Below are 12,764 nucleotides of genomic sequence, written 5' to 3' on the forward strand. Positions count from 1 at the left end.
CCCCAAGGTGACGGCATCTGAAACCCTCATGTGCAACCAAGACCAGACAGGATTTGGAGAGAACTTTAAAGTTTCATTCTCTAGCATGCAAAACCACAGATGTCATTTGTCTTGTTTTCAACACTAGGAAGTGCACTAGGGGAAAGAAATAGATTTAATCAAATGCAACTGTATTTTGTTTACAACAGTATTTGCCATCATTTACTTACTTTGCTCCAGGAAATGTATTTAGTTGTTTTCCTACAGCATTTCCCTCCAAGGGTTGAAGCTTCATTTGTTCCTGTGAAGACCCTGTATTTCTGCAAAGATTTTTTTTTCCCTAATACGTGCTATTTCAGTTCCACTTTATCCACAAATATATTTAGTCAACCTTTGCGAGATTCTTTTATGCTATGTTCTGTTATCTCAGCACACCCGACTAAGTTGCATACAGAATAAATACTGGGCTTTTGTTCTGAGCAGGGGTGATAGCTGTGTAATGATCAATCAAAAAATGCCCTTGGGGATGGGAGAGATTAGCACTTTGATACTGCTGAAGATGAATGGGTGAAATGAGTTTGATAAGCTGGTGTTTTCCTCAGATAATTGCTCTGACAGCTTTCTAAAGCCGCTTGGATCCTCCTCCCTTCGCCTTTGTTTCTGGATAGGATGGCAAGTCCTGCTTTTCTACCAGTTATACTGGACAGGCTGCTGCTTTAAACAAATAGCAGTGGATTTAGGCCACATTTCATCACTGACTATTGAACACTGAAATATTAGTCATAACATAACCAGAGATTCAGGCTGGATTCCTATTATTCTTGGCCAACTTGGCTAGTCCTGCCAGGACGTACGCCACTGAGCACAGCTCAACTGAGAAGAGACTGAGGGGGTGGGAAGGGGACTTCTCAGGGGACATGGACATCCTTCCTCAAGCTTAAATCTTTAACAACAGCTCTTCCTTCAGCAGTCACTAATCCCTGGTGCTCACAAACAGACCTTCAGCCCCCTGTCAACCTTTTTCTGGGCTTTCTATACCCAACACTGACCTCCTCTTCCTGGATCCTTCTTTTGCAGGAACCCCACAGGATCGTCTGAAGAGGAAGAAACTCTTGTCAAGCTCACTTAGACCGCAGGCACATCGCTCTTCAGGCATGAAGCAAATCCTGCTGGCATTCACAGATGTGGTGCTATTTACTGTGATAACTTATTCTCAGCCGCTAATGAAACTGGAGCCATGAGATTTCACTTTTTTTTATTGTTTCATTGAATAAATGAATTTTAAATACAGAATTAAAAATTTGTAAAAAAAGTTATTAAAAGCCAGCATTCAGAAGTAGGTTGCACATCAGTGACTGAAAAATTCATACTTATTTTTTGGTACAAAGATAGGAAAGAAAAATATAAAAGCATATCCATCATCTGGAAAGAGATGTTTGCTGTTTTGTTTTGGCTTTTTTCTTTACATTTCCTTTCAGATTTGAGAACTGATATTTGTCTCACGAAAATCTCCCACCAACCTTGTTTTTCACAGCACTGATTCACATTATTTGGTGTTCAAAAAAACCCACTCATTTGTTGTCTACAGAAGCAGTGATGTAGCATTTCCCCCCCCCATATGCATGGAAACCAGTATGTTGAATAAAACATCCAGTATATGAGGGGTGGAAAAAAAATGCAGTGTTATGCAATTTGCAGGGATGCGACTTAGGTTACAAAGCATCTCTGAGCAGGAACAGGTTTTTCTGTCTCTCCCACTGATACCTTGGTGAGTTAGGTATGTCTTACAGAATCACATCTCTGGCATTTGCTCTTTGCTGAGTTCCATCACTGCAATAAAGATTTCCAGAGGTGATGAGTGAATAGGTACCTTCAATTTTTAATGCCCGATTTTAAAGCAGCTTGATCTTTCAAGAGACACAGAGCACCCATCCTCAAGGATAAGAATCAGGCTCTTTTAGGCACAGTTTAAGCTCTATAAAACAGAGGTACCTCAAGAAGTCATGGCATTGGGGTTCTGGGTTAGGGTTGAGAGGTGGGGTTTTTTGCAAGTTTCTATTATGGGTTCTTAAAAGGACAGCTATGAAGATGATCCCACCCGTCAGTGCATCTGCATCATCTCAACCAAAAAAAGTAGACAGACGCTCTAATATATGTGTCATTTCAAGACATCAGCACCACTCACGCGGTATTCACAACAGGTTAGAACGAATATGGACTATGGCTCACTTGTTCCTCAAGGATCTAAACCACCAAGAGAATTTAACCACACAGACAGGCAAACCAAATGAAGTGCCCTTACAACAGAAACTGGGACTTTGAGATAATGAATAGGGATAGCTACACATCAGCCTGGGAAACAAAAAGAACAGAGGAGGAAAAGTTCAGACTACAATGGAAACAAATTCAGTTAAACAAAAGAAATAATACTGGAGATAGCTGCACTATAGTGACAAAAACTTGGCAAATGAAATACTTTGAGTATACGCTTGCAGGGCAGCCCTGCTTCTGCCACATGAATAAATATCCAACAGTCTTTAAAAATAGTATATAAAAAAAAGACATCAGGATTTTCAGAAACGGTGCATGTTCCATCCTCTGTAACTGCATAGTAGGTTCCCTCACCTGAGGTATTTCAGCATCACCACAAAGGAAAACAATACTTCTGCACTCCTCTTCTACAAGCGCAGTCGAATTTGAGCTGAGGTGGTATGACGATCATGCAGCCATGCGAGGTGCAAGCATTCTGCTCTACCCTCGTCTCTCCAGACCACAGGGATCACACTGTGCTGTGTGGGATGAGAACGTGCAGTCAGAGCGGTAAAGGCTCAGTTCAGTACCCACTGTGTGACCAGATACAGACACGGACCTCTTATTTCAGCTGCTGCACATCTTGGGGGTGTCTTTTGTTTGGGGTTTTTTTGTTTGTTGGTTTCATTTTTAAACAGACATGTTCACACAGAGTCTTCCAAAAAGAAGTTTAGTTCATGTGGCCAGGTCAGATTACTAACCTCAAATTAACTCCAGAATATTTCCTTGGTTATCCACTGATATATTGGTTGTCCAGCAAAATAAATGCATGTTTTACCATCATCAATAGCAACCTGTACATTTGTTTTTGCATTACCAGCAGAGCTGTATGGGACAGGCATCTCTCCTATCAAACTGTACATTTGAAAGGCTACTGTCCATCCCATACTTTTTTCCAAGGACAGTTATTTTCTTGTGTGGCATAAATGTATTTAACTGTAGTCATTAGATACAGGATGTTGGCTTCACATCCCATCTGGACTTTCTGGAAGCATCCTTCTTCATTCTTCAAAGAAAATAACAGCATTTTATTAGAGAAACCCAGCATCACAACTTCTTCTGGTGATGTGCAACAGTCAATAGTGGATGTTACCAAAGGGATGTCATTAGTACCGCTGCAGCATTTGGCTGTCTCTCCTCCAAAATGTGGATGTGATCAAAAGAAAGAGCAAATACAGAAGAAGCAGATGTCTTCTACCATCTTCAAGACAACGTTTCTCCTCTTACGTTCCATCTTTGCTGCACAATTGCTGTAGCTTTGATTGCAGGGTTTGTTTTTTTGGGGGGAGGGGCTATTTTGTTTAAGAAGAATCATATCCCTTGCAAATTCTGCTACATAATAATTGCTGCTTGTTATCAACACCCCTGTTAGCATTCAGACTCGCGTATTCTCACAGCCAGCTGTCATGGAAGTAGTAAATAAAGCTGGGTTTCCTTCAAAGATACAAGCATTGTCCGGTCTGTGACTATACCAGGAACATCTCTATAGCTTTTCCATGCCTTCCAAAAACTTCCACCAAATGCTTTGCTTTGCTCATGCTTTCCTTAGAACATCCGAGGATATGATGGGTTTTGCTTAATTATCCACTCAGCATGGGGATTGACGTGGTACAAGTCTAAGAGGTAAGTGTCTGGGTCCAGGCAATGTTCACCTACCAAACCAAGAGATTCAGAGAAAAAAGCATTTCTCGTATCATTAGTCCTATAGTTTCTAGTCACACCCTGCCCCCCCCCCCAAAAAAAAAAAAAACCAAACAACAAACCCACCCCACAACTGGTATTTGTTTACATTAATTTCAATATGACAACCATTCAGAAGTGTTTCCACAAATCTGGAAGAGTTCTAGTTATTTATGTTAAAATTAATGTATGTTTCTTTAAACTATACTAAGCCCAAGCTTTGACCTTTGTGGAAAGGTACTCTAACTTTAATACACAATAACGTTAGCACTTGAAAACTGTCGTGAAACACGTTAGCGATCAAATCCAGATACTGAATTGTTTCCAATGACAGAGCTTTTCCTCTACAGACGCTACTCAGAGAAATACCAGAGGCAGCCAAAGCACTCCAGTAACTGACGGTCTCCAGAAGCAGCTGTAACAGGGCATAAAAATCCCTTTCCATTTTCAGACACCCCTATTCTGCTGCTGGTAACCTATTATTTACATCTCCATCTGATGACATTACCCTATTGATGAGTGGAAATCAGTGACTAACGAACATCAGCCATTTGTTTAACTATATAATTTGAGAAACTTCCACCCAAGTTAGTATGGGTTCTTTTGTCAGAAAGTTGATGAAGGCAGACAGAATTCATACCTGGAGCTGGCCACCATTAGTACCGATGCCATGTGCCAACATACCACACTTAATTAAAGCCCAGATAAGAAGCACACAATTAAAAGCCTATACTGGCATAGAATGAAGTTGTTCTTTACTTAGGTGAACATAGTTTATGGTTTGAAGTTCTACACTTAATTCCAAACATGAAGCTTTATCGTCGAGGGAAGAGGGAGTTTAACATGGTACGTTTAAAGAATGGGAGGTTGGTTTGTTTTTAAGATGGACGAAACTGCACACCTCTGACCTCAAGACTGTTGGACTCTTGAGTTTCCACCTTTCTTGACAGGCAGCTTCTGAATAAGATCCATTCATGTTAAGTATTTTTGGAAGCCCAGGCTTCAACCTTCCCACGTACTTGCACTATAAAGGCTTTGCAGTGATGGCTGGAAGACACATGAGCTTTGACAGGTGCTCTTTGCTGTGGGTGAGGTTAACCCACACTTGTTCATTTGACTTTTAACTTCTGAAGACCCCTCCCAATCTCATCCTTTATTTAACTCCCTCATAAGATAAGTCAAGCATAAAAAACTGGATATCAGAGTCCTCATTTTAGTTACCACTTACCAATATTGCCTCCCACTTCATACAGGAGCAAGTTTGTGCACTCCGTCGAGTTGTTACTGGAGAAAGAAAACCACATTGAAGTTAAAGCTCTGCGAAAGGCAAGTTATGCAGTTTAGTAATGTTTCTTCCCCAAAATTGTTTATGGTTCAGAGGCCAGCAATGGTCAAGAAAGCTACAGGCCATGGTACCGAGACCTTGCTGATCCTCCTGAACAGTGCAGCTGTCGAAAAGGACACCCAAAACTGGAAAAAAAAAGAAAACAAGGCAGATATTCCTCACTGGTAGCAAGAACACTACATGCAAACACTAACTTTTCAATAGGAAGACAGCATAAATACCAAAGTTCATTGGCAGCATTCCTGTTCAAGAGAAGCTCATCTGCAGGAAGACTTCAGCAGCTGTAGTAGCTTGTTAGTCAGATTCTAGTTCCCAGCTGTCCCATATTCAGCCAGCTTCCCCATCCACCCTCCTTGGCTAGACATCTCCTGCCCAGAATCACAGTCAGGAGACGCGCTAGCAGTTTACCTACTAAATATGGTCTGCAGGCTTGGTGACAAAGGAGCACAGGAATTCTTTTGCTCGTTTGGGTTTTTTTGTTATTTCAGCAATTCACCACTGGACCACAGGAGGGAATTGCAGCCCTTATTTTAGGAAGCCCCTACATTAACCTACACATGTTGGAAATACTACTCCAGGCAAGTAATTTTCACAGGTGATGTTTTTCTCCAGAGGAGCTAGAGAGGGTTTGTTTTGCAGGGCCAATGTCATTCCACTTTCCCTTCCCTGCAGCAAGGCTGCTAAAATTCACATACCATCCAGCAAACCAGAGGGGACTCCCTGACCTCCTGAGCACAGGAATGGAATCACTCAGTTGAACTAACATTTGCTTGCCCCATCCAACACATTATTTCCAAAACTTAGAACAGAGAGGCAGAAAACAGCCTCCTAACAACTCACTGTGCCACCACATCAGCTCTGCCAGAAGACAGAAAACAGCAACTAGACCACTTTTTCTTTTTTTTTTTTTTTTTTTTTTTTTTAAGCAGAGAAAAAGCCATTTACCACTTGAGGAGATTGACAGTGTTAACAATATTCCAGCCATTCTGGCACAGGTTCTTTTGAAACTGCCTCAAGACATCAGCAACTCTGGTTGCATTGTTCAAATGCACCTCGAGCGAATCCTTCAGGAGAAGCGAAGCATGGACTTTCACAATCTTGGAAGGCTGAACAAGGCAGGCAAAAAGAAGAAAGTGCTTAGAGACAGACTTTGTTACCAGCTAAAACATCAAGTTTCAAAAGAGATCAAAGAGTGTGAAGAAATAAACTTATCCAGGCAGCTGTTCAGAGAATTTAGGTTTGTTTCATATCTCACATATAGTACAGACTGGAAGCTTAGAGAAGCATCAAGGTGAGCATTATAAATAAATCATCTGCGTTTCAGTGCTGTGGCTGGGGAGAAAAGCATCGCTCTCCATCAGCGTGCGCTGGTGCTCTCTGCTGTTCAAATACAGCACTGGCACTAGAAGCAACACAAGCTCAGATGAAAATCGGATTTGTCAGAATAAATTGTGACAAATTGTTTTGCCCAAGTCTGATAGACTTGCCTGGAATTCATTTAAACTACTGGAAAAGGAGTTTAGACAGTTGAATTGCAGACAGACTACCGAATTTCAGAAAAGTAGTTTCAAAAAAAAAAAAAAAAGCAGCACTGAAACACCACAGAGCAGAGTTCAAGTGCTATTTTCTCAAGCTTGTTTTGTTTTCATCAACTCCTTCACAAAGTAACTTCTCAGAAATTTTGTGGAGAACATTGAACTATTCTAATGGGGTCTCATCTGCAGCAAGTTCATTTTGCAAACCCAAATCTTTTGCAAAAACAAGGCTGAACACCGAGACCATTAGTAAGTACTATTAGCACTGCTGTAAGCATGGGGTCATCTGCTTGACTGCCTAAACAGCGGTTGCCCTCTCTGAAATGAGAGCACCTTCAACAGTGACATGCGGTCTTAAGCCAAATTTTAGGTAGATGTCATCTCAGTATCCCAACTCATATAGAAAGGCACGGGATGTACTGGCTTGTGAGAACACAAACTCTTCTTCAGTTCTGCAGATTTAAGTTTTCAAAGTATTCGTTCTACCTGCAGAGTCCATCCAGCTCGTGTCCTTAGAGCATCCCAGTTGCACCACCACTGCTATGCAATACTTAAAATCCAGCACTGCATGATGTAATTTAGCTGCCACAGACCTACACTTACTTAACTAACAGTGGCAACCAAAACAAGGCAGAATGACTCCAAAGATCTTTTCCCAACTTTAATACACAAATAGATGTGATAGTAATGTCTGTCTAAAAAAATCTCAGTCTCCACCAACACAAGGAGGAGTGGAGCCATTTCGTTTATGAGGGAACTTAGTTCTCTCCTTTTAAGTGGCAAGAACCTCATCCTCAAACCTGCCCGTACAGATCAGCAGCATTATGGAGCAATAAGAAAACGAGAATCAAAAATGTACTTTTACACTACTGTAATAGCCTAAATTTTTGCTTTAAGTTCATGAAAACAAGCCTGCCTTTGTCATGGCAGACATATCTGTCTAAAGACATGGAGCATCTAGAGCCACGTGAATTCTGCTCTTTGTGTGAGGTAGAGACCAGCATTTCTGCTTCTCGTCTCTTCCCTCTTCTCCCGCCACAACGCGGGATCTTAACCAAGCGTTTTGTAGCCTGAAATGTATTTAGTACTCTGGCTGTTGGGATCAGTGTTCACCACAACCTGGCCAAAAGGGTCTGGGAAGCTGTTTCTTGTGGTTCTGCAGATTTTTCTCCCTCTGGCTCTGTAAAGAGCATCACTCCTCACAGTTTTCCAAGTTCTCAAGAAAGCACTTGCAATGATAAAGTATTTGACACTTATGAAAGGGCCCAGTTTTTCCAAGCCCTAACTCACCTCTCCCTGGTTCTTTTCCACTTTGTCTTTATCTGCATGAATCTTCCGCAACAAATTTTTAATTCGCTTGTCACAAAACTGGTACCTTTTGCTATTGCTCTCATTCAGTTTTCTCACTTGAGCTACCAGAAAAGAGGAGACCTGAGAAGGGAAGAAGGAAGAAGATAAGGATTAGATCGAGCAGACATTAGGATGCCATTTAAGAACCTAAATATCACTTTATGAAGTTCCTTGAATAGACAAAAATATCCATATACATTGAAAACAGGTAGTCTTGGAACTCAGCCAGAGGTTTTGCCTACAGACATTTAACTCCTCTGAAATTTCCAAGACTATCCCTTCCCCTATTCCAATTCTAGGCAGACCTAGACACTGCTACACCATACCGCAAAACACCTGCCAACTTACTGTCCAGAGCAAATCCTGGTAATGGATCATCATCCGCACAACGTCAGCCGCCCCCTCTGCCAGCTGCTTCTCCTTCCCTTCGGGGATCTTGTTTGGCAGCCCCTTGTGCATGAAGAGGTTTGGGGCCATGACCGTGGAAACGTTCCAGAGGTTCATTTTGTTGTTGTTCTCCCTGGCAACTACTTTGCTGAGAAATTCAAGTAGAGCCTAAAAGAGGGGGAAGATAAAGACATCCATTACTTATAGTCCTCAAGAAACTACTGTGGCAATTGTTGGAGAGATCATTTAATTAGCATTTTTTCTTCATATGCATGAGCAAATCCTATTTCTCCAGTCAGGAAGTTCAGTGAGCAATTTCTAATACTAGGATAGCAACAAATAACCATACCAAGCACTGATACAGTTTGTCCAGTATTCAAGAATCTGTGTGGGAAGTCGAGCTCTTACTCCTTGGCAGGTGGCAATTCACAAAGTCCAGTCGTAAAAGTTACAGAATCCAAAGATGACCCCCCCTTCCCCCAGTATCCCCTCAAAGCTATTCCCAGACGTGGAAAAATAAACCCTTTTGGATGATCTGCCTCACACCTCCACCAAAGCCATGACTCATGATAGATGATCTTTGGCTGGATTATGTATTTCTGCACTCTAAATAATGTTTGCAGGGTGCTAAGGCAGCCTTGTCTTTATTACGTGGAAGCCGAACTACTCAGGAGTAAAAAAAGAAAAAAAGCAGCAGTAGCAATCACTACAGTTCTTATAAAGCACAGAAAGGCAGAGGTTGTGCACTGCCTGCAAAGCCGATCCCATCAGCATAGTAGGTGGAAGGATTTGAGATGACTTTTGATCAGACAAGGGTAGGAAGTTATAAGCTTAGTAGCTTTTTTTTTTTTTTTCAAATTGAAACTATCTTTCATAGATGATGAATCAAGAGACTGAATTTCTTTCCCTATATCTTAGCATGCCCACAGACCATGGAAGACCTATGCATCTTTCACTCCGCAGTGAAGTGCTTTAACCCACTGAAGGGTAAGAGCATGTTTCTGAACAGGATGCTCCAAGACCGCATGGATTCCTACTGCTCTTAAGTTTGCACCAAAAGGCAGACTGTGCTTACAGCTTATATTCACTGCTCAGCCTTGAGGTTTGCCCACTCCCTCCATCATGGGTTTCCATTCTCAAGTCAGTGAGATGAAACCAAATAGTGTGATGTATGTTATTTACAAAAGCTGATAGAGTGCCTTCAAAAAAATCCTGAAATGAGATCATGTTTTTCCAGTTAAATCCAGAACAGGTAGTTACCTTTAGAGTGTTTCTGTTGGGTTCTGGCAGAATCAGAATCAGGAGGTTTAGAGCTTGCAATCTTTGCTTCAGGTCTGGAATATCTAGAGAGGGAGAGTGACAACAGGACAAAGGATTCATGTTCCTGACGCTCTTCTTTTTGAGCATGGCAATCCCCCAAGGAATAAGGCAAGTACTTATTGTAGTGTTTGTCATCTAGGATTAGAGACCTTGTTTTACAGAAGTAAATCAAGCTCATACAACCCTTATGAGGTGAACTACCTATGTTTTTGAAAGAAATCAGTCTTCTGAGTACACAGTGTACCAGCAAGTCTGATGCCCTTGAAGGACATCAGGAGACTCCATTATTCCCCATTTCTTCTACAAAAAAAGTTATGCGCTTAAACAGTCAGCTTAACACATTCAAGCCATCTATTGAGGCACTAACCTCAAAATAAGGTTCTTGCAGAACATTGCATGACCTGCAGGCAAGCCAAGACTGGCGCCGTGGCCAGTTGCCACAGCATTGGCATTATTTATCAAGTAGCAACCTTGCAGCCTCAAATGACACAACATAATTTAAGACTCCAGGAAAGTGTTCCTACACGAAGACGTATGCAACCAAGCAGCAGTGACTATGACTCTCTGGCTGACACATAATAGCACATAGAGCACCCAGCACACTGAGTTTGGCTATAGTTCATGTGGTGCTCTGCATTCCCATGGAATCCACAGGCTCCCAACACACCCGACAGGAGAGCCCACGACCAGCAGAGCTTTGCAAGAAACGCACAAACCAGCAAACCGGTGCTAAAGAGCCAAAGCAGGGACTCACTTTGTACAGCAGCAAAAGCAGGGAGGTACTCTGCTGTCAGCAGTGGGGCCGGCAGCTCCCTTATGAATCTCTTCAGTAGCCCTGATACGTCATTCTGGTGGACTTCATCCCAGTGGAAAAGGCCAGTATAGAAATCCCTTTCTAGCTTCTGTTCCAGACTCTATAAAAAAAAAAAAAAGAATTTATTACATGCTTTAATAAGCAAATACAAGGGAAATTCTGTAGCTGAGCACTAGGAGGGCAACCCATCAAGTGAAAAGAGCGCAGAGACCCTCACAGCGGACACTCCCAGATTTCCCAGCTATTATGGATGCTTCAGTTGTACTGGGAAGGGAGATGAGGCAATTCCAGTTATTTAGATACTTGCTTCAGCAACATTCTCCCTGATCACCTCCAGTACTTTTGAACACTACTAAAGATCTCATACCTTGATTCTGGTCTGCGACCCAGAAACTCTCAAAATGCCCTCTGTTTCAAGTCCTCTCTTTTCCAAGCAGGACAACAGCTATTAAAAGGGGAAAAAAATAAAGCTCTTAGGCAGAGAGGATGAGAAATCAGGCCTTCCTCATCACAGGCCTCCTGACTGAGGATCAGAGGTGCAAATGAAACCAGAAGATAACTTACTGCCTGGAGTAACAGAGGGACCTTGGTGTTGGGGAGCAGTTTTTGGTCATTTTCCAACAGGGTGTTGAGTGGCACTCCAAAGAGTCTTTTCTCTACAACAGAAACAGCATGTTATAAGTCTGTATCTCCACTAATACAGGTGTCAGGGATATATCCAGCACTATAGACTAAGAGGACTCATTTTCTCCAGTACCTACACTCATAAAAAGAGAGGAACAGTTAACAGGACAAGTGCATTTGACAGATAAATGTGGTGCTGGGTCTTGATGTTGTGATCCAGGAGACTTCCAGGACTAAGGGAAAACCACCTGTCACAAGGTTTCTTTTCCTCTCTGTTCTAACACTTCACACACAAACCTATGAGCAGATTGATTTAAAAATGCACCCCCAAAAAAATTAAAAATCAAGATGAAATACAACCAACCTGTTGTTTTCAGTTTTGCTGCCTTGTTTCTCTTCAGCTCAAAGCCCAGAACATCACAGAGCGCTGTTAGTTCAATAAGGGCCAGTGTGGGGATCTTCTTCATGTCCTGAGCAGATAGATCTCCAATCCTGGTCACTCCTAATCTGCCCTTGGGGATCTTAAATTTCTAAGGGAAAACACACACACAAGGTTCAGTGCAAGTATCATTACTAATCTCACTGGCATCAAGTTTTGCAGCATTTTTATCATTCCTTGCCATAACCAGGCATCTACTCATTCTCTTGTTTTCAACACCAGACGAATGCCCCAAACTACTCCTACTTCTACTCAACCCACAGCTGAATAAATATTTTCCCTTTTCAGCACTGCTCTTTAACTGTATTTGAGATCTCAATTTATCTAAATTAAAGACAGCCTGATACCCACCCTAATCTACTTGAACTTTGGAAGCAGTCCAGTCATTTGCGAGGAAGGAAACTCTTAGCGTTACAAGTAAGAAAGTCCAGTTATCCTCCTCTTTTCAGTAGAAATAACCCAGATTTAAATCAAAATAGCTAGTTTCACACGAGTACTACTTCTTTTGATCCCTCACTACACAAGTTATCCTTGCTCAACACCGCATAATACCTACCTACTAGACACCAACTATTCCAACACCATCCATAGAGGACATTTCCAAGCACTGATCATAGAGCTGAACCAAATGCCTTGTACCCCTCTACACAAGAAGGGAGCTAATAAATTCTAATGGGAAAAAATCCTTCAGTGCTTACAGTTAGGGTGTTTCCATCCTTTAATCTCCTAGATTCAGACAGGAACGATCCCTTGAGCAGGACAGCTGCTTGCTCTGAGTAGGCAACATCCATGTTGAACACCTCCTCTTTTCCAGGGTTTCGAACTGTGCAGGAGTAATCCTGGGTTTCTGCTACAGAGGAGAAAATGTCTTGAATTTCAGAAAACCAAAAAGATGAAGCTTAGAAAACAAGTGTGCTAAAAGACCAGTCTGAGACAGATTTTTTTAATAAAAAACTATATTAATAATTTGAAAAGAGTGTC

The 12,764-nt window shown here is 41.8% G+C and overlaps 1 protein-coding gene across 3 annotated transcripts in view; it reads right to left on the bottom strand.

The window, feature by feature from the left end:
- Positions 1-1,217: 1,217 nt before the first annotated feature.
- Positions 1,218-12,764, bottom strand: part of ARHGAP40 (Rho GTPase activating protein 40) — a 46,547-nt gene continuing 35,000 nt past the window's right edge. For all 3 annotated transcript variants that reach the window (XM_054845361.1, XM_054845360.1, XM_054845359.1), the window contains exons 5-15: positions 12,482-12,633; positions 11,709-11,874; positions 11,285-11,376; positions 11,088-11,165; positions 10,661-10,820; positions 9,847-9,929; positions 8,548-8,754; positions 8,140-8,280; positions 6,260-6,420; positions 5,198-5,253; positions 1,218-3,941 (exon numbers count right to left, since the gene is read on the bottom strand). In XM_054845361.1, coding sequence (XP_054701336.1) covers positions 3,835-3,941; positions 5,198-5,253; positions 6,260-6,420; positions 8,140-8,280; positions 8,548-8,754; positions 9,847-9,929; positions 10,661-10,820; positions 11,088-11,165; positions 11,285-11,376; positions 11,709-11,874; positions 12,482-12,633 — 1,403 coding nt within the window. In that variant the 3' untranslated portion in view covers positions 1,218-3,834. The remainder of the gene's footprint in view (positions 3,942-5,197; positions 5,254-6,259; positions 6,421-8,139; positions 8,281-8,547; positions 8,755-9,846; positions 9,930-10,660; positions 10,821-11,087; positions 11,166-11,284; positions 11,377-11,708; positions 11,875-12,481; positions 12,634-12,764) is intronic.

This window comes from Grus americana, chromosome 17 (assembly GCF_028858705.1).
Source record: "Grus americana isolate bGruAme1 chromosome 17, bGruAme1.mat, whole genome shotgun sequence".
Lineage (NCBI taxonomy): Eukaryota > Metazoa > Chordata > Aves > Gruiformes > Gruidae > Grus > Grus americana.